Raw genomic sequence first — 26,671 nt, 5'->3', positions numbered from 1 at the left:
TGTTTACTGTACATCTTTCTACAGATATCAGCAAGTCCAAGAATGAGTACAGCCCATCTTGAATATATTCCCAACCACTTTGATGGGGGACAGAAAACTGTGCTCAAGCCAAACTGGTATAATTAATCCAGCATTGTTATGCCAAGTTAAGTGTGGACTCAACTGTCCACAAAAGGAAATGGCACATTGTTGTACCCTGAATGCATTTTTTATGGCCCTACCTCTTTTGCTCTTGCACTACTGTACAAAATGAATGTTTATATGATTGTAAAGTAAAATAAAGTTTGTAATCTTTAAATATAATTTTTTGCAATTTTTTTAATGTGCCCCTCTGGTTAAACACTGGGCCCTCCTTGGCCCCCCTAATAAATTTTGTCTAGAACCGCCACTGCTCAACTTTCCTGTTCCCTTTAAAGAATTTCAGAAGGTTGTCAAAGCCGTTCCAAATGGATTAATACAGCTAATGAAAAGTCATTTACATGTGCATTTATTCATTTGGCAGACGCTTTTACAGTGGCACATTACTGCAGAGCAATCTGTCTTGCTCAAGGGCACTTCAGTCATGACCTGCTGGCACTGAGATTCGAACCGGCTTCTGATCACAAGCCCAATGCTCTAACCATTAGGCCACAGCGAGTATACTGATAGACTTTTTCCTAAATTGTGCATAGATGGAATCAATCTTTTTTCCTCTTCAGTTAATAATACAAAAATTTGATAATTTCTTCAATCCAAAATCCCCTAGAGGAAAACCATTTTGGAATGCTCAGATCCAAGATATTGATTGGAAACTGGCTTGATTGGTACCATATAAATTCTGTATAAATAACAAAGTTAAAGTGCATTTTTAAATTCGACATTTTTACAATTTACCCTTGCAATTTATTTTAATCAAAATTTACGGATATCGGTGATACATGTTCTTTTTTTGTAATATGCAGGAGGAAAACTTGGCTTATTTATTTTATAGCTATCCTGTAACCCTTAAATTTTGGTCTGATGTTAGCTCCTTTTTATTTGCCCATAAAAGTATTGTTTATATGTTATCTCTTAAAGATGTTATATGTAAATATACTTATGAATGTAAAATGTTTGATTATGTGGTGAATTTCTATATTTTACATGGCAAATATTATATTAATAAACAAAAGTTTGTAAAATCTGCACTTAACTACAACTTATTTTTGTTAGAATCGGAGAACTTAAAAATCTCTCTTACTTATAAACAATTTTGTATATATATATATTTGTTTTGTGTATTTAGGGTGTGTCCATAGGAAAGAGGAGAAATACTTACTATTGATTTTTGTTTTTCATTTACATTTAGGCATTTGGCAGACGCTTTTATCCTATACATTTATACATATCTGCAATCCCCTGAGATCGAACCCACAACCTTGCGTTGTAAACGCAATGCTCTTACCTGTCTATGTCTATTGTCTGATCTGTATAATATTGTTATTTTCAAAGATTTCTTCTAATAATAGAAAAAACCTCGCCCCAACGGCTGCAGCCAGCCCCTATTGGAAAAACCGGAAGCATGCCCGGAACAAATCGCGTTTCAAGGGACCATTTGTATATCTATGTTCGAGCGTACGCATTGTGAACAACCTAATAATATGAAACTTACACTCAACTACTCATTGGTCTCATGGAGGCTTGCGCCAATTGATATCCTTCTGTGATTTAAGTAACTTTCTGTCGTTTTTCAAGCAATAGTATGAGAGTGTAAGTGAAAGTATTTGAGAGACCGCAAGCTCTTCCTTGTTCGTGGTAGGCTTAAGGGACAATTCTTGGACTTTACATGTGACAACAAACATAAATAAAAGTAATCGGTTTAACTAGTGAAAATAGTGCTGTATCGATCTTTCAAGATGGCAGATCATTCCGGTAAGTGACAAGTTAACTGTCTGTTAATGTTATTAAAGACTATAAAGCTATTTAATAAATACAATCTCTTTATGTAAAAGGCCTTTCAGTTTAAGTTTTTTTATAGTTTATTTGTATAATACTGTTCAAATTGTTATCATTAATAAAACAAATAAACATAAAAAAAAGTTCAGGGAGCAATCAATGATATGGACGTGTCGTCACTCATTGTGTCTTCACTCTGTACTTGAAATGTGGTTGATCTTGTGACTGAAAAGGCTATACCATGATTTCCTGTTTATTAATTTTTTTACTTATTATATTATGCTAGTTAGTCACAATAAATTCTCAACTTTCAGCTGTTAACTGTAAAGTTTAATTGCATGATATAGTATTTGGGTGTAATAAGCCTTTTAGGAATTAAGTTATTAGAATTGGGTGTAAATACTGTCTTTGTTGCACTTTATTTGGTCCTCAAACACTAGGGTCCTTGGTATTACGGTACTCTCCTAACTCCAATTTGGTATGTGATGCTGTAACCAATTAGGGTCCTAGAAGTGTGGTCCTGACAGTGCAGCCTCCGATATTGCAATATAATAATATTGCGGTGAGGAGCAAAACATTCAGCAAAATGTCTACTTACAATATCAGGAAACGAAATTACGTGCAACATTTCAGTGTCTAGGAACACCTGATTCCTTCGTAGTAGACTGGAAACACCAAGGATTTATTGAGAGCCCTCAGAGGGGATCGTGTCCTGGCACTCAAGGGGGGCGTGTCCCGGTGTGCACGTGTGGAAAATGACGTTAATACTGCCCTCTATAAGCTATATGTCATACAGACTTTTGTTTTGGTGTTTACCATAAAGAGAAATAAGCTTGTTTTTGTTGTTATTTTATTGATCGTGTCATATCAGTCTAACTAAACTGTGTGCTGTTATTCTTTTTTTTAGATCACATCCCAAAATCACCAATAAGATCAGGATCTGAATTCCCTGGACCTGAAGATATTCGTTATCAAGGTTAAGTCAACCATCAGTCAATTGTGGATTCAAATATTTCATTTTCATTTTATTATAAGGCAAAAATAACACAACAAAGGTTGACACCTGTTCTGTACAAAGGAGACAAGTAAAATAAAGTAAAATCACAGACAGGCATAGTACAAAGTAAATGCATTACAATTATAGATAAATTTTAGACTTATTGTGTATTAAAGGAATGTTACTTAAACTTTAAAGTCCTGAACCGAGGAAACGGCATATAGTTCCATAACCTAGGACCGGCCACTGCAAATGCATGGTCACCTCTCTGTTTCAATCTTGATCTTGGATAGGATAGAGCAGGGGTAGGCAACCTAAGGCACGCGTACCACTATCAGCACACCGAGGGAAAATCAATGGCACGCCAAGCACATTTAGATAAATGATGTATTTAATACAAAACTAGTGTTTGTGAAGATTTAAAAAATATTGAACGTCTGGTCGTATAAGCATGAAAATTTGCTCATTAATCTGTAATCCTACTCAACATCTTTTACATCAAGTTTTCTGTGCTGCAGCATTAGAACTGGATTCCAAAAAAAATAAAGATGATAGTCTTAACAAATTTTTCTGTTTTATAGCCATAAAGTATAGGTATACAAATAGTGTCAATCTAAAAAAGAAATTGTGGTACAATTACATGTAATACTAAACGTTGATGTTAAAATGGCACAGTGGTTGCCATGAAAAAAATAAATGGCACAGCACATCAAAAAGGATGTGCTTTCGTTTTCGAACTCTTGTTAAAAATCTGGCTGCTGAATTTTGGACCATTTGAAGGGGGAAAACAAAGAGAACTCTCAAATTTTCCCCCTTAGGTTTGATGTAAGAATTTACTAGTTCACAGTTGACACAATTTCTTTATTCCTTTACCCGCAGAGGTATTCAGCTTCATGTCTGCTGATTGTTAGTTTCTCACATTTAGTTTTAAGAATGAATAATGGAAGTAATGCATCACATTATTTTATTCAAAATGGTTAAATGCCTAAATCCTACCACTATTTTGGGTATTGTTCGAAGCCAAGATGTCCACTGAAGAGGTGGATTCAGGAGAGGGAGAGACAATTCAAGGAGGCATTTTGCTAGGGATATTGATGTAGGGTTTTTTATGACTGGAGTCATGTTTTTCTGTGTTATTATTAGTAGTAGTTAAGGTGATTTGAGTGCTGTATTTCAGTGTTTTACTTCTATGTGTATATATATTTTAATAAAGACCCTGTTATTCTCAGTCCTTCATATAGCCTGTGAGTTCTTAATTTGTTTTGGGGGGTGCCCTTTTTTCAGGTCAGAGCAACTGCCCCTCAAAAGTCCTGTGCACGTCCATGTGTTCAGGTAATTGTCAGCCTCTTGGTTCTTGTAAACAATTATCGGATATTAGCAGCATTTAATGAACACAATAGAATAAGAAGTAATAGCATCACATTTAGGCCAATACATTTTGAAAGCGTATTGTCATGATGACATGTTTCTAGAATGCATACATTCCATGGCAAATTGTCTATTACAGTCATGTTTTTGTGATTTGGTATTCGACACACCATGATTTTTAAGAGTTTCTCCCAAACTTCGAAGTTAGAAGATAGTTTTAGCCTTAAGATGTTTTGTGAATACAAGTCTGAGCTCTAAATTATCTTTCAGCATAAAAATAGGTTGGTATTGCACTTACTCCATGCTTCTGCTTTTTTCAAACAGGGCCAGACACAGAAGAGAGGCCTTGTCCATCTACGGCTGTAAGTAATAAGGAATTTTGCATAATATTGTTATAAGCAGACTTGGCCATAGTAAGCCACAGCTCAACATTTTCAGCTGTCATTTAAATCTGTTTGCACACTTCTTTTTTGTTATCTGTCTCAGTATTTTCAGAATAAACCATTACCTATATTTGAGGAGCAACGATGGACTGAAAGATTCTTACGCCAGCCAGCAGGTAATGACAAGTCCTTTCTCTTGTAATCAGGGTTAGGATGATTACTTTAAAAATGTATTCCAGTAAAGGTAAAAAATACTTACAAAATATCAGTAACGTAATCCAAGTTTCACAATATAAAAGTAATGTAGTCCGATTGCTTTGGACTACTTTAGTGTCACATGATTATCAAAAGTATTTTCACTTACATGTCACTTTTCATTTACAATCATTTATCATAATTATTAATTTCACTTAAAACAATACATTATAAATGTCAAATTCTTATAGCCTATGTTGATATAACAAGCTGTTTGGTGACTTAGTAACCTAATAAGTTATTTAACCTCATGTGTTAGATAGGATAAAGAATGTTTTTTTTCTAGAATGGACGGAGGTTGTTGATCGATATAAAATGTCAATCAAGCAGAAATATATTCAGCATAAGGATCAACCCCTGGCAAAACTGTATACTGAACCTGTGATCCTTCAGAAAACTAGAAATGGTGGTTTTAAGAATATTCACGTCGCAGAGTTTTTTGAACCAAAGACACCTCTTGACAAGCTTATCATTCTTCAAGGCAATTCTGGTAGTGGCAAATCCTATATAACCCAGAAGATCATGTTGGACTGGGCATCTGGAGAACATTACCATAACTTTTATCTGGTTTTCTATCTAAGATGTGAAGAGCTGTTGTGTATTTCTGAGGAAATGGATTTGTTTGAGCTCCTGAGCTGGAGTTGTAATTCAACATCAGATCAGATTTCAGAGATGCTCAGGTGTTCATCAAGCAAAATACTTTTCCTCATTGATGGATTTGATGAGTTTAGATTCCTGCGTCATGACTTTTACATGCGTCATCCAATCAAGAAAGCCTCACCTGGGCTTATTGTTTGTGCCCTGCTGAGAGGATATATCCTGCCCGGTTCTACCCTACTGATCACCACTAGAGCTAAAGTTCCACAGGGAACATTGTTAAAATGTCCACAGCATTTCACCAAAAGTATGGGCTTTTCTGAGACAAAGATAGAGGAGTACTTCCAGAAGTTCTTTCAGGATGAGGACCTCTTCAGGAAAGCTTATGATTCTGTGAAGGCAAATGAAACCCTGTTCACTGCCTGTTCCAGTCCTGTTGTCTGCTGGATCACCTGCACAGTTTTCAGAGAAAGATTCAATGATGGTGGAGATGTAACAAGCAGTCTGGAAACAACCACGTCCATATATGTTGACTTTGTGTTCACTCTACTGGAGCATCACTGTCAGGGTTTGAGTGAGTCTGTCCCAGCCCTGCTGAAGAGTCTGGGTCAGCTGGCGGAGAGAGGGATGATGGAACAACAAGTTCTGTTCGATAAGAGAACCATACATGAAACAGTTAAAGTTCCTGTTCGCAAACCATTCCTGAACAGAATCCTTTTAAAAAAAAGAATCCAGCAGGAAACAATGTTCAGATTCAGGCATCTAAGCTTTCAGGAGTTCTTCACTGCTCTGTATTGTGTCTTATTGGATGAAGATGAGTCTCAAAAGAAAGTCAGAGATCTGCTTCACACTGTAGAGAGAGGATGGGCTTTGTCTGGTTGGTCTGCTACAGATTCAGAAATAAGAAGTGTAAAGCAGCTACAACCTGTGATTCTGTTCCTCTGGGGTTTCTGCAAGAATAAATCCATCAACTCATTCTTGGAGAAGCACAATGTGACTGTTCCTGTCAACATAGAAACCCAGCTGAAGGAATGGGTCCATCAGTGTTCACTGAGATATCAACATGAAAACATGCTCTTCATTCTTCATTGTCTCTTTGAGCTTCATGACAAGAGCTTCACTGAGAAAGTTTTGGAAGGTTTGATTCTGATAGACCTGTCCAACATTTCACTAAACAGGACAGACTGCTGTGTGCTGAGGTTTTGTTTACAGTGTTGTCAACAGATTAGAATCTTGAGACTAAATGTGTCGACTGATAATCTGAAGATTCTTCAGCCTGCACTGTGCAGTTGTGAAGAGCTGTGGTGAGTGAACAAGAGTAAAGTGCAGGAGGCAACACTTTATTCCTCAAAAATTAATATTAAGATAAAATGCATTCACTGTCTGAGCTCTAGTCAAAATGTCATGTTATATTTGAAACTCTTATGTGTTCCATTTACTTTTAAAGGTTGATGCTGGACATGCTCAGCCCAAAATATGCTGGGGACTTGATTTTAGCTCTTGGAAAAGGAAAGATTCAAAATCAACTAATGTAACTATATTTTATTATAGTATATCTTTATTATAGCCTATATGGCTACAGACTCTGCATGGTACACACACAACAATGCATATATTTCTGCTACAATTTTGCATTGTTGCAAAGAAGCTTAGAATTGCCTCTGTTATAATTGGCAGTATAAAAGTGGATAAAAAGACGAGCCAAAGCTACTCTGAAATTATTGCATCAGCCAAAGATGGAGATGTCACGTAAGTAACCCATAAACAAGACAGCTAATTTACACAATAAAACACAATGTGCCTAGTGGTATAAAATGAATTATGGATTTACTTGGCTTTTTTAGGTTGTCTGTTAGATGCTCCAAGACTAAAAGAAAATCACCACTGTTGCTGCCACAGTTAACTCTCACTTGTTCACACAAAGAGACTGAGATTCTGCAGAAACTCCAGTTATTGCCAAGGTCTGTAAACATTAAAGAATGACATGTTACAAAGTACTTCTATTATTTCACTAAACAAATATATGCCTAGTTATATGCCTGCCTGAGAATTATGTCCCAATCTTGTGTTCATTGTAGTCAGTTTTTCCATTCGTGATTCCTGTATTTAAAATCAGCTAAAATAATAATCATGTAATAGGAATATGCTAAAATCAGGAAAATGTTTAAATCTATAGTATATCTATACCTGGATGATCTTCTGCTTTGTCCGAGATTTCTCAACATGTTTTGGATGAACATTTCTCTTTCCCATCAGGCCACAAGGACCACATACACATTTGAAAAAGTTAATCAAAAAAATATGAGGCCGGCTGCTTCTACAAAAATATTTGCTCAGTTGTTAAACAAGTACACATTAACCACATTTAGAATACATTTCTTGTTGATGTTGTTAGTTTGTCATAGGTGAACGAACATACCTGTCACATGACAATTAAAATCTGGTCGATGTATGTTGTTTTTTATAATTTCTGTTCCAGAAAAGAAAGTTAAACACAGGTTTATAACAATATGATGATGGTGGTGGTATTATTCAATTGGTTTAAGTTTGTTTAGCAAATTAATAATACATATTCAGTTTACAGAGATATGTCTAAAATTAAACCATTTTAAGATGCCCAAACTATTGCATACAACACCAGCTGCAAATAGCATCTGTACCTTTTCTTTTTATAGTTTTGGAGGTTCCAATAAAAAGGGTATGGTAGAGAGATTGACTCTGTTGGAAGTGCTACAATCAGTGTCTGGTTTGAAGAAGGTCCATCTGCACGTAGAATGCTGGACTGAACAATGGGTTTCCACAATCCTTTCCCTCACCCAGACCTGTTCCAGTCTGAATGAAATTAAGTAAGAGAAAGATTTCTTTTAAATATGTTTGAATATTCACTTATGTCGAAGTTGCGCCTCTTTTCATTGTGTTTATTCTGGTATAGAATGATAAAGAATTGTAATTACCCCTAATGAATGTCAAATGTTTTCTAACCAACTAATTCACTGAGGTAACATAGTAAATACAGAAAACTGTTCATATTGTAAATAAATATGGCAGATTATTCAATTATTAATTATTTTGGTCATCACCTAAACGTAACATTCATTTAAATCAATGTATAAAAATAAATTTACTTCATTACTGGTTAAGTGAAAGATATGACTACCCATTTTGAAAGAGGGAACTTTGCAATATGTTCAAAATAAACATTTTAGCATGGTGACAACCAGGGCGATTTAATATTTATTGCGTCCTTATGTCATCTATAAAACCACAAAGTATATGCAGGTGTATAATTACAAATATATTAGTAGTAGCAAACAATAAATGCATGTAGATTGAAGTCTTTATCCATTTCAGGATAAATGCATTAATTCCTTTGGCACTAACACAGTTCCAGAGGACATCACTAACACAGAAAGGCTGGACCCTGACAGTGTAAGTGTACATCCATACATTTCCTGATTTGTTGTTACTGCTTTTCTTCTAATGTCATAGTAATTGTCAAACACCAAAATGTACGCTTTTATGACTATAGATGTTTTATTTTTTAAATGATTAATGTGCAATGTTGTGTCCTTTAGCTGGAGGATGTCAATGTTTATTGAACGTAATGGGAAGAGTTTGACAGAGGAGGAGCTGAAGACAGGAAAGAGAGAAAAGAGTGAAGGTATCGCAAAATGTTTCTTATACTCCAGTCCTACTGGACCTTTGTTGGGTTTCACCTGACAAATATGATCTTATGATGATACTGTCTGTCAATTTTTTTTTGAAAAAAGGGTTAGTGTGATTTAGTCTGGTGACCATTCTGGAACAGCTAACCTCACACAAAACAGATTTGGAAGAAGGTATCTTGCCATAAATTGTGAAACAGCTCTGTTTTGATTCTTTTTTTTTCATGCACTCTTTGAGTATTGACATTAAAGTTCATGATAAGAACTTGCATGCATATGAGTGACTATATTAAAAATACACAAATTCATGAGTAGATTTAAAACATTTAGAACATTTATTGCAATACTAGACAACAGCGGTACTCAGTTGCTTCTTTCAGGTATTAGAAGTATATTTAAGTGAACTATGTGAAATGTAAACCTTTGGTTTGAATTATCTTTATCTGACAGCGAGTTTAGATTCTCTGTCATGTACCATTTAGAAGCTGAATCATCTTCTCCATATCAGTGAGTAACATTGTCTTTAATAGCGAAGTCCAAATGTGTTCTAATGTTTTATTTCAGAAGTCTTCACACCTGATTATACTGACGATAAGAGCAAAGGAGCAAACACACTGAGGTACATATTTCAAACATTTTTAATTCATGTTATTGTATTTTCTGAATTATTTAGAGTTTTCTTTGGTTCCATTAACTGACCTAACAAATCGCGGTAACACATGTAATCTAAACTGCATTTTGTAATATGAAGGGTTAGGAGCCAGCAGATTAAACATTTCCAGACAAGGCCTAGTCGCAGACTAAAGTGAATGTTTAACCCTCTGGGCCTCTTCTCTAAGGGGTCACTTAGCTTGTTCGCAGTGCCTTAAAAATGTTACTTCTGTTTTTTCAGGAAATTAATGCAAAACATTTTTGTTTAATAATGTTTTTCTATTTTATTAAGCATTTTCAGGTAATTTGATACTACTTAATATTTATGTAATAATTATTACCCATTTTTACCCACTGAAAATAATAAACAATAATTTTTAATATGTTTTTTGAAGAATTTTTCAATGAATGCATTATTTTCCAGGCTATTAAAATATTTTTTTTATTACAGCCTTCTGGTTTAAAAAAAAGCTAAAACATGTGTTGTGTCATGTGTAATTGGTGTTATCACTAGTAGCTCACAAAACATTTTTGTTACTTAGTATTTGATGATTAAGATATCTAACAAAATAAGGAGTCTTAACACATCTTAAAATATGTCAGAGACATTATTTTGTCTCAAGATGAACACCAGTAATGTTTTGTAAGGCATGTTTTCAAAACCTCCAGTTCCTAAATGTCCTAATTCAACTACTGCCTAGTACTGGCTTAATCTCTGTCCAGATAACAGCTCCTTAGAATTGATTCTTCTATTCTTCAGGGTTGATTCTCCACATGGTGGTCAGTTTCAGTGCAGTGTGACCAACCTTGTGTTTGTGATGGAGGGTAAAGGAGAGATGCTGTATAAAATGGTGCCCTGGGATCCATGTCGCTTAGATGGTTTGAGTCAGATGGAGCCTGCAGGACCCTTATATGACATTGACTGTTTTAAAGCATCAGTCTCACAACTACACCTTCCACACTGTGAAATTCTCACTGGTATGTTCATATGTACATCGTTGAAATAATGTTAATATTTTTCACTAAATTAAGTCATCAAACAATTGTACTTCAGTGAAAAAGTGACGAAGTGAAGAGATCTCTCACAACAGTATTACATTAATGACGTTCTGTAAAGTGTGTTAAACATAACAATTTAGATTTATTGATAAAACATAGGATGTTGTATTTATTTGAATATTAAAGATGTATATTTATATAATTCACTATATATGTGTAATATTACAAAATATAATTATTTTTCAAAACAATTTGTTTTACAGAGGAAAATAAAGACAGTTTGGCTGTAGCACATTTCACCAATGGTACTGTAGAAATATTGCAGCCACAAAAAGTGACAGAAACTCATGTGATCATTAGTATCACAGAGCTCTCTTGGTTCGGGATAATAAAAAAGGTGATAAACAAGATATTCTCTGGCTCTCCTACCAGTGTACAAGTGCTGCTTTTTCTTCGACCGTTTACTGTTGCACAGAACCAGAAAATACTGAACGTCTTCTTGCTTCCAGGGAATGTGCCCCTTTCAGAGGTAAAGCTCTTAGCATTCTTTATTTAAAACAAAACATTTACCTTTACATTTATGCATTTAGCAGACACTTGTTTTATCCAAAGCGACTTGTATTGCATACACCTGTTATTAGTATGTGTAAACACACCTTTTGCACTGCTGACGCAATGCCCTACCACTGAGCCACAGGAACAAAACAAATAGTACAAATTAAAACACATTGTAATATTGTAAATATTGGACTGCAATGTTTTTAAAAGCTCCCTTTGGAAAAAAAACATTATTTTAAATCTACATAACTCAAACTTTCACTGATCAGTATACAGTACTTTGGTTTTTGCTACTGCTCCTGGAAATTAAGATTCATTGTTTGCAGGAATTAAATAACAAAAGAGTTTTTAAACACTGTTAAAAGATGAAGGGGGACTCCATATACACATGACAGAGTACAACATAGGGTTCCAGCCGTTCTTCTCAATATAGTTGTTGGTTTCTCTTTAAGGTTCGGATACAGCATCAGGAGAAAAAATACATTGAGACAAGTTCAATGTGTCATCTGATTTCTGGGAGAAAATACAGACTGAATTATCACCCAGAAGAATATGAAGTGCAGCCCTCGGTAATGTGATATTTTAATACATTTAAGCAAAAAGCAGGCCGTTAATATAGTGAGTGTAATGGTCCCTGATAATAGTCTAGAAGTCAGGAAGGACATGGAACAAAATAGATGGACAACAGCTAAAGAATTCCAAATGAATTATTTATTTTAACACAAGATAACCCAAAAAGAGAGGTGGGAGCCCAGCAACAAAGGAAAAACATAACTTAACTAACAGTCAAGCATACGTGAGATGCAAGGTTCATTTTTGTTTTATTATTTTTTTATGCATATTAAAGTGTGTTCTTATTTATACTTAAGGAAGAAGTGTTTAAGCGTAACTTTGGGACAAACTTTCACACTACATTTGAAGTGTTTCTGGATGTGAGCATTGAGGAGATCAGACTGGGTCTTCTGGATACGGAAGGGAAGGATGTCTGGAAGCTACGACGAATTCCTCTCTCAGGTATCTGATGAAATTATGTTGTTTAATGTAATTCAGACTGCATGAAAGTTCAATGTTTTGTTAAGAATGTCTATATGTGACCCTGGATCACAAAACCAGTCTTAACATTTGAAGTAATAGCCAAAAATATATTGTATGGGTCAAAATGATAGATTTTTTTTCTTTTATGCCATTTGGATTTTATGTAAAGATCATGTTCCATGAAGATATTTTGTAAAAGCTTTGGCCTGCTACAACGCCTCTGACAACTTTAAAAGCGATTTTCTCAATGTTTCGAGGATCACATAAAAATAATTTTAAAGCGGTCATATGGTACAAATACATGTTTTTCTGTGTCGTTGGTGTCTTATAAGTTGCTCATCCATGTATTAGACGCGTAAAATTGCAAAAATGAAAGCGTCGGAAAACAAAAGATGCATTGTATCTAAAAGTGAATGGTCACCCAGACCTGCCTGAAACGCCTCGTGTAACCACACCCCCACAAATCTATGTCAGTGCGTGGTATGATTAGACTAAGACCGCCCGAATGTATGTGCAAGTAAGGTGAGTGTATCTGTTAGTACAATTGCTTTGTAACATAATGTTCCAAATATGGTAAGAGGTGTTAAATTTCCACCAATCACAACGCACTGGTTAACTGGCCAATCATAGCACACGTTGCTCTACAAACGATTAGCTTTGTAAATAATCAGCAAGGGGCGAAGAGGAGATGCAAGAATGCACGGTATGTGGATAATACAGTGTTTTTGAACCTTAAATTGTGAATACACAAATCATAATATTCGTTTTAGCTGTGTCATATGACCCCTTTAAAGGGCCGTTCACCCACCTACAGTGATCAACATAAACAAAGCCACCCAAAGTCATTTATTTTTATTGCCAACTTAATGTTTGATTTTTATTATAAATTTCTATTGCTCACGTGTCTTTTTTTCATTAAAAGCACCAGCTCAAGGTCTACAATGTTCTGTTGTAAGAAGATCTACAGGTATGACTTCGATGCTTAACATTTCAATTTCAATTTTTTTTTACTTGTTCTTATACTAAGCATCAACAGTAAAATCTGCTTTCGCTTCAAATCAGAATCGGACTATGTGGACAAACACAGAGCTCAGCTGATTGGGAGAGTCACATGTGTGATGGAGATTGCTGACTGTTTTAGGAGTAAAGATATGATTTCAGGTGAAATGTACAGTAAAGTACATACTGCACAACCCAGACAAGAACAGATGAGAATATTCTTTGATGTTCTGGATTCCGGAGGTACTGATGCAAAAGCAGAATTCCTGAGACTGCTAGAAGAGAAGCAACCCGATCTAGTGAAGGAATTGGAACCTTGACTTCATAGAACATGTCCTATTGACCTAGTTTCACAGACAATGCTTAGCCTAAGCCAGGACTAGACCTTAGTTAAATTTAAATATTTAAGAAGCCTATATGGTTTCAAACTTATATTTGACATTGTTTTTACCTGTAGTATACCACATAAAAATGCATAGATTTTTGGATTGATTACTTGTATTACCATAGTTTTATTACCGCTAAAGGTCAAATCATGGGTATAAGAATCACTTGGAGAGAAGCAGCTGGGCACCACATGCTGGGTGCCATCATCACACAATGGTGTTTTATTGCTTTATATCTTCTACAAAATTTCAAGGTGCTGATGAAAATATGAAAAGGGATTTCAGTTATTTTGATTAAATAGGCCTACTAAGTAGTCACACTGAAGACTAAACAGGAAATACATTTATTTTTTCATCGAAACACGTTTAATTTTTTTGTTATAATTTTTCTTTTAAGTATTTAAAATTTTCTACATTCTTGTTAATGTATATTATTGGTCTACTGTAACAGTGTTGTTTTCGATTGTTTATCATCATTATTACCCTACTCTTCATGGAGCATACAGTATAACCAGGTCGGTTCTAAACATTAGGAGACCCCTGGAAATGTATTTTGGAGGTGTAACAACTGATATTATTAAAAAGTCAAAAAAAATTATTGGAAATTGCTCTAAATGAAAAAAAAAATCAATAAAACTACAGTAACGCAGTACTTTTCTACTCTTTTGGATGAGTTAAGCCTACTGTGTATATTTAATATGGGGAAAAAGCACCATGACTTTTTTCAGCTGCAGAAAAGTGTTTATTCTCTTTATACATTCAGAGACTGGATCAATGGACCATAAATTTATTTTTTTTGCCTGTTTTAAAACGCCTAAAAATTATAATATATTTTATAATATAATAAGATTTATTTTGGGGCGTCTTAACCGCAAGGCTAACCGACATAATAATATTTTATCAAAAAACTACTTAAAACACACCTCTTCGGCGAATACTTGACAGACAAATGAAAAAAAAACACTAACCCTCTTCTCTCAACAGGTAGTGGTCTAGCTTTTGTTGAAACTAGTAACTTTGTATTAGCACCTAATGTAGCCTACCATTGCTCTTTTATGACATATCTCTTATTGCTCCCCGAACTCTTTGTAAATTGCTTTGGATAATCGTCTGCTAAATGACTAAATGTAAATGTCTATGCTGACTGCAATTTTGAGTAGAGGCTGTCATCTACAGCACATGCTTATACCCTGACACTGTTGGGACACGTTTCATAAACCGAAACAGGAAATTCTTCAGTACGGAGAACTTAACTTATCTCCATCAGTTTCTACAGACATGCTGCGTAGGCTACATAGCCTACACTAAAATGGCAGAAGCCAGCATTTCATCGTCGGATCTTGACGTGTCGCTCTGTTCAATCTGTCTGGATTTACTGAAGGATCCAGTGACTATTCCATGTGGACACTGTTACTGTAGGAGATGTATTGTAGCCGTCTGTGATCATGATGATCAGAAGAGAGTCTACAGCTGCCCTTTGTGTAGAAAGACCTTCAGCCGAGGACCTGTTTTAGGTAAAAACATCATGATCGCTAATTGGGGGAAGAAAGTGAAGACTGAATTGTGTCTGAACGCTAACAGTCAAATTCACCTTGAACAACATAAGAGCATAAGAATATCATATCGCCGAGGCAGGTGCTTTGAGTGCGCTAGCCGTGCGTCAAAGTTTCATTTATATAAAGAACACTTGAACATTGAACTAAAATGTGAAAATGCCCAAAGAAACGATTTGCGTGCAGATTCTGTAATGCTGTGTCCACACCAAGGCGAACAATCGCGGGATTAGTTCGTTATTACTCTCGAGAAAAGTTCGCCATTAGGCTTGTTTGAGATGCACCTTGCCATGCTTGAAAAGAAGACGGCTGCAGTAAGGGGAGAATTTAACATATTATAACCTCCTATTTAAAGTTTCAAAGAAATTCATTTAAAAATTGTATGTGTTATTACTCCTTCTGGGTATGGTCGCACCAGCCATTCGTCTTTCCTAAATGTGAACATAAAGTTCACACTCGAGGCTAACTACTAGCTAGTTTAAATCCCGTTCAGATTGCCCGCGAATGCTCGTTGCGATAACGTTTTAGAAAATATATATTCTTATGAAGCCTTTCATATAGACCGCGAAAATCCGCGCTTTGAAAAAGCGAAAGGTTTTCTCCGTCTTGTGCGACGAATCTTTACTCAAGCGATGAAACGTGCCGTCCAATAAGAATCTATAATTTTACGTCACGCGCTTATAGCCCTTAAAGGCACAGAGAGTTGTTGTGAGAGAATGGATGTCGAGATATTCCAGTTGTAACAGACAGAACTTTTTGACAAAAGTCACAGCGACAGCCAAAATCAGGACAAAAAATAAGTTTTGTCCTGATTTTCTAGACTGAGGGAGGATGAATAAATAATCAAGTTGATTAAAAGGTGTCTCACAGCAATAAGGGGTGTGAATAGTTTCAAGGATGGACAACAACACATGGAATGGGGCTGTTAACAGTTCTTTACACAGTTAATGATAACATTAACAATAACAAGACAAAGCAACTATTAATGTAAAATGCCAAACGATCCTTCATTTAAGATAACATGAGGTCACCTAAATTGAGGTGGCATTCATATTCTAATCTTTCATATGAATACAATTCACATGTTATGTTGTAGAATGGGATATTACAAATATATTGGCTGTACCAGTAAAAGTCATTAAATACAACCAGTTTCTTCAAGATTCTTTATTTTTATTTATATACAATAAGTAAACAGTTTTGCTTGAAGGTAGAAAGTACAGGCACATGTAAACAAACAAACAAGCCTGTGTTGCTACGCACTAAACTTTAAGCTTTTCTGCTTCTCAACAGCCGAAGCCTGAATATCGGTTGAGCGCTTTAAAGTGGTTTAGGTGTGTAATGTATTAACCATCAGCGCCAATTACTCTACGGGCGAATATTCGTTTCGTCGTAGATATGAAAACTTGGATTCGTTGGGTCTTCATTTCGCTTTATCAAATCCCCCCAATCTGAACGGACCTAGCTCTGTACGTTATTCGGTTGCCCCATTGGTCTTAAGGCAGAACGTAGTAGTTTGTAAGCTCTCCGTAAATGAAAGTGTAGTCACATGATATGAAGTTTACCTTTAACAGTCCAATAGCAGCCTTTAAATTTGTGAGAAAAAGTTAAAATGTTGTGAATTTTAGCACCATCCATCTTGCCTTTGTCTATTTGACGTCTGGAATTATATCTGAAAGACATCTGCAATACCCTAGTTTGCTCATCTGCAATATGTCTCAGAGACATCTGAACGTCTGTAATACGTCTGCTAAAGATCTGGAGATCTGGAAACATCTGCTGCATAAAAACATCTGCTAAACATCTTAGAAAGACGAGCTTTACATCAATTCTAAATCATAAACACCTTATAGACATGTAGAAGATGTCTGTATGACGTCTGACAGACGTATTGCAGATGAGTAAACTATGTATTATAGATGTCTTGCAGACGTAAATGCAGACGTCAAATAGACGTAAGCCAGATGTATGTGTGCTATCAGGGATAATAGGTTTTTTATAAAATATTTCTAATTAAACAAGATTAATAAACCAATGCCCAATAAAAATCCAATAAAATCATAATAAATGACATGTTATATGCGTGATTTCACTGTTACCACCAAATAAATAAAGATTATTTTATTTTACATTTAGTCATTTAGCAGAAGCCTATATCCAAGCGACTTACAAAGAATTCAGGGAGCAATAAGCGATTTTGACGTGCCCAACACAGGCAGATACAGTAGGAATGTTAGTTGTTAGAGCCGTTAATAATGTAGTGTCATCACAAAAGGATCTCTATTTTAAAAGGTAAGTGACTGTAAATGTAAGCATTATCATGTATGTAAATCATTGAAGAATGGCGAGTGAAATAAGACATTTTTTTTGTCGTCAGTTCAGTGAGTCTGCTTTTATATTCCTAAAGTTACACCTGACGGGAGGCTTCCGTAAATATTTAGTTTATATGTAATGTTACACTTCAACTAAGTTGAATGGTGCAACTCAAAAATATTAAGTAGTGCCTGTTTAAGTCAAAACTAGGCTAAGTTGTAACTTACACACAGCTGGTGCAACCGGCCCCTGGAGAGTTTATACATTGCATAAATTCTGTTACTCATATCCAGTGTTGGGTGAAACTAGTTACTAGGTAATTGGGTACCGTAGTTTAATTACTTGTCCCTTGAAAAAGTAAAGTAAGTGATGGCTCTTATTTCTTTCTGTAATTTTAGTACAGTTAACTGTCAGAAAGGTGTCAGAAGTCTTTACACCTGAATATATTGAGAGGGACCGTGAGGGCAGAAGAACAAACACATACAGGTACAAATTTCAAAGTGTGTTATACTAAATGCTCTGTGTTCTCTGGTCTCATAAATCTCTGTAAATGGCACATCTTATCTATACTGGACTTAATATTAAGGGTTTGTTAGCCAGTAGATTTAAAAAATTGTAGTGTATCATTATTAGTGTGAGTGATTTTTCTATTCTTCAGGTTTGATTCTCCACATGCTGGTCAGTTTCAGTGCAGTGTGACCAACCTTGTTTTTATGATGGAGGATAAAGGAGAGATGCTGTATAAAATCATGCCCTGGGATCCACAACTCTTGTGTGGTTTGGGTCAAATGCAGCCTGCAGGGCCCTTGTACAACATTGACTGTTTCGAAGGTTCAATCTCACATCTGCACCTTCCCCACTGTGAAGTTTTCACTGGTATGTTTATTTATTCCACATATGAATATGCTTTATGGACAATCAATTAAATTATGTGTTGTATAACAGTAGCGAACCATGAAGTTTGAGCCTTGGCCCTCTGCGCACATGCAACACCCCCCCCCCCACACACACACACACACTTACCACAATACAGTAAGGTATTCTCACCGTACTGGTTAAATACCACATGACAGACACTGCCTCCCAATCTGATCATAAAACCAATACCGACTAATGTACACAACAGTAGTTTAAAAAGCAACACCTCATGAGAGTGCTCTCAGCAAATAAAACCGGTGCTACATGAGCAGACAGTAAACAGAGATTCACCAGGGAATAATAATAAACTATAATTGTAATAAATCCTAATATTAAACTGGTAACCTTGAAGAAAACATATGGAACTGACTGCAGTACATTTACCATTTATCAGATAAAGTCACTGTTATGCAGAATAACAGAAAATTCCATTGATGGTACTGTCAGCCAGCGGTATGCTACTAGAAGGCGCCCAAACCCTGTGTACGCACACGTTGACTGCGCAGAACTGCGACTGCTCCTTGATCTTGAATTACTCTTGTGAGACTTGGAAATCTCACATGGATCGAGTCCACATCAATCCAGGAAGTAAAATATACATATATAATAGCGAAAATCGGCACACTTTTATTAAAAATTGTATAAATTTTTTTAAATATTATTTTTTATGATAGTTTAGGTCATCACAGAGGGCCTAGGAAGCCCCGAGGGCTCGCTACTTTTGAATGCATATAATACAGTCTCTTAAAGAAACAAAAAAAATATAATATTTACTCCTTGCTTTTACAGAGGAAAATAAGGAGAGTTTGGCTGTAGCACATTTCACTTGTGATAATGTAGAAATGTTGCAGCCACTCGAAGTGACCAGCACACATGTGATCATTGGTATCAAAGAGCTCTCCCTTTTTGGGCTTATAAAAACAATCATATTCCCTGACTATTCTGTTCGGTCCCAAGTGTTGCTTTTTCTCCGACCAATATCCACGAGACAGAGAGAGAAAATTCTGGATGTCCATTTGCTTCCAGTGACAGTTCCTGTGTCAGAGGTACCCTCTCAAGAGGAAAAAAATACAGTAATGATGTAACTAATATTTTGTGATGAATTTTTGGCAATTAAACTTTTCAATTACTCTTTAAATATACACATAATTGGTTTTAAACATATGAAATATACACTGCTCAAACAAATAAAGGGAACACCTAAATCACACTACATTAGATCTCAATGAACAAAATATCCAGGTAAAATCTCTTCACTTACACACTTTGCATAACTTGCGAGAACAAAATAATATGACAATGCTCAATGAAAGCCAAAATTATAAACACATTCAGGGGAAGAATTATAGTAAAATCACTGTAAAAAATTGAAATATTGGCTCATTATACTTTTAAAGTTTTACCACAGTAACTCATAATGTAAGTCAGTAATGTGCATGGCCCTACGTGCCCGTATGAACTCCCTGCAATGTCTGGGCATACTTCTGATGAGATGGCACATTATGGGATGAATTTCGACTCAAAATGATTAACAAGTGCACGCACAGTCATCCGTGAACGTGATACACGTTTCATTTGTATTTTACGATTCACAAACAAATGCCTTATGATTTGATTCTGTGAAATTTAGATTTGAATAAACACGAAGCGATTTGTACAAATAGAGGCAGATTTGTGATCGCAATGTTTTATTTTGTGTTCATGTATATTGATTTTGCGCATACCAATGAGAAGTTGTGCATTTGTGGATCATGTGACGCGCGTTCATACATCCTGTTCGGTTCATTTGGATTTTGAGACTTTCTTTACGCGGTTTTGCATTGGACAATCCACACACACGCAACTGCAGATCCATGCGCAACCGTGCGGAAAATAAGAACTACCACTAGATGGCAGGCTTACGGAAACCATAGGTGCTGGTCATATCATTAGAATACCATCAAAAAGTTGATGCATTTCACTATTTCCATTAAAAAGTGAAACTTGTAAATTATATGAATTCATTGCACGCAGACTGATATATTTCAAATGTTTATTTATTTTAACTGTGATGATTATAACTGACAACTAATTAAAATACCAAATTGATAAGGCGTTTTAATCTCAAAGACAAAGCATTTTCTCATAAATCGAATAGATGCAGTTATTACAGTTACAGTGATGAGTTAATGCAGTACCAGTACACAGTTCTGTAGTGCAGATGATGCAGTGTGTGTATGTATATCTTGCCTGAATCAGAATTTAATTTATATTATATCATTTACTTTTTCTGTGCTGTGATGCTGACGGAAACCAGACTGATAATTGCCCAGATTGCCATTTGAGTTTAGGAATTTGTTCAGCTGATTGAAGACAACCTTTTCAATGATCTTGCCTATGAAGGAAGATTTGATGGTCTGTAGTTAGACAGTAAGTTTTTGTCTAGATTGTTCTTATTTTAGTAAAGGCTTGACAAATGCAGTTTTTAGGGACTCTGGGAAAGTTTCTGAGAGAAATAAAGTATTTACTATTTTTAAAAGATCTGCTTCTAAACAGTTAAACACTTTTTTGAAAAAGGATGTGGGGAGTGTGTCCAGGTTGCATGTTGAGGACTTAAGATGCCAAAGTTTTCTGATCAAACTTTACTAATTTCTTAGATTGTTGTAATAAAGTCAGACTAATGCAATAACTGCATTAACTCATCTACTGCACTGTAACTGTAATAACTGCATCTATTCACTTTATGAGAAAATGCTTTGTCTTTGAGATTAAAACGCCTTATCAATTTGGTATTTTAATTAGTTGTCAGTTATAATCATCACAGTTAAAATAAATAAACATTTGAAATATATCAGTCTGCGTGTAATGAATTCATATAATTTACAAGTTTCACTTTTTAATGGAAATAGTGAAATGCATCAACTCTTTGACGATATTCTAATGATATGACCAGCACCTATGGTTTCCGTAAGCCTGCCATCTAGTGGTAGTTCTTATTTTCTGCACGGTTGCGCATGGATCTGCAGTTGCGCATGTGTGTGGATTGTCCAACGCAAAACCGCGTAAAGAAAGTCTCAAAATCCAAATGAACCGAACAGGATGTATGAACGCGCGTCACAGGATCCACAAATGCACAACTTCTCATTGGTATGCGCAAAATCAATATACATGAACACAGAATAAAACATTGCGATCACAAATCTGCCTCTATTTGTACAAATCGCTTCGTGTTTATTCAAATCTAAATTTCACAGAATCAAATCATAAGGCATTTGTTTGCGAATCGTAAAATACAAATGAAACGTGTATCACGTTCACGGATGACTGTGCGTGCACTTGTTAATCATTTTGAGTCGAAATTCATCCCATAGCACATGGTCTCTTGTGGAATCTCCTCTCAGACCTGGATCAGAGACAAAAGTGAGCTCCTGGGCAGTCTATGGTGCTACTTAATGGCTTTGGATACATGAGATCCCAGAGGTTCTCAAGGGAACGTGAGGGGCCAGTCAATGTCATCAATGCCTTCATCATCCAGAAAAGCCTAGAGACTCTGGCCACATAAGGTCGAGAATTATCATGCACCAGGAGGGCACTGCACCAGCATAAGATCTGACAATAGAGTTGAGGATTTAATCCCAATACTTCATAGCACTTGGAGGACCCTCTGAGAATGGTCCTCCCCAGACCACCCTTGTTGTTGCCTCTCCAGTGTACCTGTTGTCACTTTTATAGTGAAAACGGTTCACATTCACTTATGCTTACTTACCGGTTGACAGTCCTGAGGGTTAACTGACTTGGTGTTGAGCTGTGATGGTCAGGTGTTGCCTTTATTTTTTTGAAGAGTGTATATGAGTATAGAAACACTTATCACAGTCACATCTTTTTTGCTCATCTTTCAAAAAACACATTTCTTTAAAGCAGATTTGCAGAAATCATCTACTGATTACTGTTCCCATATAATGGCTTCTAGAAATCTTTTTGGAATCACAGTCTCTCCATCATTTTAGGTCCAGAGGCAACACAAAGAAAATACATACTTTAAAACCACTTCCACCTGTAACCTAGTTCACGGGAGCGAATACACCCTCTGCTGTCAACCAGAGGGATTTGAAGTGCAGCCACAGGTATCAGATTTTGATACAATGATAATTCCAGTTTATAAAACAAATGAAACCATCAGGATTGTCTGCTTTCAATTAAATGGAAGTTTATTAAGTCAGAGATTTTAGCATATTTATAATACTACATTTATTCATTTAGACACATATATGCAAAGTGTCCGCTAAATGAATACTATTTATAATATACTACTGTTTATTGCTTTTGCACTTTGAAATGAGGAATGCTACAACACAAGCGATTGCCAATTCCAATCCTAAATTCCCTAATTGGTTAATATTTTAGTCCTTATAGCTGTACTCACTTTAAAGCACATATCTTTATGATATTTTGGCCAAAGTACTACGTTGTGCAGGGTTGGCAGACTCTCTATCTCATGTCTCCTTTTTATATAGCCCCTTCTGAACTACTGCAATACAGCACTGCATTTCTTGTTGATGAATAACATGGTCAGAAAAGTAAAAAAAATGGACAGAGATGCTGGTGTAACAGAACAAACTGTGAAACCAGTGTTACCGACCTTGTAATAAAAATAGAATGAATGTACATCTTATGTTGATTTGTTTCAGGGTCACATGTTTGAGTGCAATTTTGGTCCAAACTATCATCCTACATTTGAAGTGTTTATGAATGTTGAGACTGAGGAGTTCAAAATGGGGGTTGTGGATATATTTGAAGAAAAGGAAGTTTGGACAACACGTCGAATCATTCTTACAGGTAAAATAATGAAGCTCTGATGTTAAAATGATGAATTAGCTTTATACCCGACGTTTCTTAAATACGTTTATTTTGTCTTAAAAGCACCAACTAATACAGACACTGCTGATCTTAGCATTATCACAGGTATGACTTCAAACTATGTCACTTATTTCTATTATAAATATATTTTTGTTTTATTTCACACATACAGTTGTTTGAAAACTATAACTTTAGTTCTATTTGTATCTTAGAATTTGTAGATAATAACAGGGAAGAACTAATTGCGAGAGTGACTTCAGTGATGCCAATAGCTGATGGTCTGAGAGGCAAACACATGATCACTCCTGAAATGTACAGTGACATTGATGATGCAAGACCACGGCATTCAAAAATGAGGCTCTTGTTCAACGTTCTTGATTCAGGAGGACCTGCTGTAAAAGCAGAATTTTACAGACTACTGAAGGACAAAGAACCCTGCCTAGTGCAGGACCTGGAGTCTGGATGTTCTTCTGACAGTTAAGAGCTCTGGGGTCCGCATTCCACAACACGTTATTTACTCCCATCTCTCAGTGTCTCATTGTCTCCACTACTAAAAGGTTTTAGATCACGTCTATAATGTTGTATATATTTTTTAATGAATAGTTAGCAAACTGTGTTGACTCTTCCACAAGAGTGGAGGTCTTTACTGCATACTTAATGCACACTTTCCTTAAAAATTACATACCAGTGCTATGCCATTTACTAGACTAGATCTTGCATCAAAACTAAAACTACTATACAATAATGAATTTAATTTGACAATGTTTTTCATTCAAGTTATCAATAAAAGGGATTTGTTTACTGCATTTAGAGAAGGAATGCAATTTAAGCAGTTTACCATAAGACGGTCCAAAACATCCCTTTCTCCTGGCAAGTCTTTCACAGTGTCTATTATGTTAACCTGACATGCACGTGTGCTGAGTTAGCTACCTGTTTTCAAACTAAAGAACATGTTTTTTTCCATGTTTTCAAGTTAGTCAGCAGTAGTAGTGGACACCAAACAATTTTCTATAGTACACTGTAAACAGGCCTCTGTAAATTACTTTTATGGGGGATTTATTAACTTTGTGGTGACTTTCAGAAAGCCTACAAAGCTATATTAAAGACAAACATGTGGAAAGAATATTTAACAAAAAAATATCCGTATACCTAAAGGGAAACTTCCCCCCAAAATTCTGTCGTAATTTACTCAACTTCGAATTGTTCCCAATCAGTATTCATTTCTTTGTTCGGATGATACAAACATTATCTTTTGTTTAACAGAAAAGAAGACATTTTGAAGTATTCAGGACAGCAAACAGTTCTGGGGCACTTTTGACTGAATCTTTTCCTACTATGGTGGTCAATGTGGGGCAAAAACAAAATGATCCCTCCTGAAATGTACGTCACTGATGATGCAAAACCACGGCATACAAAATTCTTGATTCAGGAGGACCTGCTGTAAAAGCAGAATTCTACAGACTACTGAAGGACAAAGAACACTGCCTAGTGCAGGACCTGTGGGCTCATTTATCCACTGGACCGTTCATATTTATAATTTTTTTTTACAATTATGTGACAAACCTCCCTTTTCAAAGTTTTCAGTGAATTCAGTGATAGCAATCACCAAGTTAAGTCGTCTAAATACATTCATAATTAATAAATACATTTTATGGAAAGCACAGCACCATCAAATTTTCGTCCAATCATTGCATTCGGTCCTGAAGCAATGATAGGATGTCAATCTATGTATTTGCATACCGACTGGGCTTACTCAGGCAATCTTTTGTCATCATCAGCATCATCATCGCTTTCATGTGTTTTGGAGAGCGTTCCGAAGGGAAAGTGTCCTTCACAACTCCTTCCTGGTGGAACATTCTTCATAATACGGTCCGGTCAACCACATCTCACACGACCTTCAAAAACTACTTAAAACCCATCTCTTCGGCGAATACCTGATAGACAAATTAAAAAAACGAACCCTCTTCTCTCCACAGGTAGTGGTCTAGCTTTTGTTGAATCTGGTAACTTTGTATTAGCACCTATTGTACTATTGCTCTTGTATGACATATTGCTTATTGCTCCCAGAACTCTGTATAAGTCGCTTTGGATAAAAGCGTCTGCTAAATGTAGGCTATATGTAAATGTAAAGTGGGATCTTATGCTCAAAGATTGCTAGAATGATTTTCAGAGCTTGACTCCAGAGACGGTAGCCTACTATTAAAGATATTAGTAAACGTTATTTTGTTTTATTTCTGTTTTGGGATACGTTTTTATACAGGTTACATGTGATGACTCTTTTGATGCATTGTTGTTGATGGTCCTCAACCAAAGTCTATTTTATAAATAGATAAGACTGGTTCAGAAAAAATATTATTATTGGACAAATTATTTTCATATTTGTGTCACAGAAATACAACTCCAGCATGTGCGTTGCATTCCTGTAGTTGTGGTGGAGCATTTCACATATAAAATGTACCTTAAATGAACTGCACTGTATGTCGCTTGGATACAAGTGTCTGCTTGAAGTAATCCAGTGCATCAACTTGTTTTTGGACTATGGGGGAAGACTAAACCCCCACTGACACAGCGAAAACATGCAAACTCCAAGGTTCAAACTAGAAACCTTTGTGCCATGAGGCAATAGTTCTACAAAAGATGTTCAAAACCTGTTAACAATCTGCAATCTAAATATGTAAATATTTTTTCTTCTATCCTCTTGTTTCTTGTAACAATTAAATGTTTAGGATCAAATGTTTTTATAAACCTTTTTCACCTTTGTATGAGGGGTTTGTGCATCTATATATACTTATTTTGTTCTCTGTTCATTCTCAAGAAAAATATATGTTCTTAATATAATCAAATATTTTATATTATTAACAAACATATCAATACACAATCAATATCCTTGTAGAAATAACATGGCAACATGATGTTCTATGAAAGATGTTTTTATTTGATAATATGTGGAAAAATAACCACGTACAAAAATTTACTATGGGACAAAGCACATAAATCATATATTTCTCTTTTGTATTTTACACTATGAAAAGATGAAAGAAACTATAAAAACGTATGAAAAAATAAAGTTCCTCATAGTATGAAGTACAGTCCTTGTTAACATTAGCATGAGAGACGGAAACTGGAGTCACATTAAAACACATGCTCTCATTCATACTCCTAACCACTCAATATTACACCCCCATTCTATTATCGATGATATGTCAGTTTGATCATTGACAATTCATATATTTTTCTCTGTCAA

General features: G+C 35.6%; 2 protein-coding genes across 3 annotated transcripts; both read left to right on the top strand.

The window, feature by feature from the left end:
• The first annotated feature begins 1,519 nt into the window (after window positions 1-1,519).
• On the top strand, window positions 1,520-14,464 carry nlrb5 (NOD-like receptor family B, member 5). Of its 2 annotated transcripts, XM_079451392.1 has the most exons (19): window positions 1,520-1,890; window positions 2,822-2,890; window positions 4,196-4,243; window positions 4,604-4,641; window positions 4,766-4,838; window positions 5,204-6,818; window positions 6,962-7,045; window positions 7,192-7,263; window positions 7,359-7,475; window positions 8,190-8,360; window positions 8,866-8,943; window positions 9,090-9,175; window positions 9,744-9,798; window positions 10,591-10,808; window positions 11,093-11,358; window positions 11,840-11,956; window positions 12,257-12,401; window positions 13,345-13,389; window positions 13,485-14,464. In XM_079451392.1, the coding sequence occupies exons 1-19, from the start codon at window positions 1,875-1,877 to the stop codon at window positions 13,739-13,741; spliced, it is 3,570 nt and encodes a 1,189-aa protein (XP_079307518.1). In that variant the 5' UTR covers window positions 1,520-1,874; the 3' UTR covers window positions 13,742-14,464. The 2 variants fall into 2 exon arrangements, with proteins under 2 accessions (XP_079307518.1, XP_079307519.1); XM_079451393.1 differs by lacking the exons at window positions 1,520-1,890; window positions 2,822-2,890; window positions 4,196-4,243; window positions 4,604-4,641 and having other exon boundaries at window positions 5,649-6,818.
• A 586-nt stretch (window positions 14,465-15,050) lies between these two features.
• LOC306891313 (NACHT, LRR and PYD domains-containing protein 1b allele 2) lies at window positions 15,051-24,800 on the top strand. Its single transcript, XM_079451450.1, has 9 exons — window positions 15,051-15,321; window positions 18,072-18,159; window positions 18,332-18,549; window positions 19,381-19,637; window positions 22,578-22,694; window positions 23,259-23,406; window positions 23,491-23,532; window positions 23,640-23,903; window positions 24,691-24,800. Exons 1-9 carry the CDS (start codon window positions 15,117-15,119, stop codon window positions 24,705-24,707), a joined length of 1,356 nt encoding a protein of 451 aa, XP_079307576.1. The 5' UTR covers window positions 15,051-15,116; the 3' UTR covers window positions 24,708-24,800.
• Window positions 24,801-26,671: the final 1,871 nt, after the last annotated feature.

Source organism: Barbatula barbatula (genome assembly GCF_947034865.1).
Source record: "Barbatula barbatula genome assembly, chromosome: 3".
NCBI lineage: Eukaryota > Metazoa > Chordata > Actinopteri > Cypriniformes > Nemacheilidae > Barbatula > Barbatula barbatula.
This window is presented reverse-complemented; position numbering and strand designations above follow the sequence as displayed.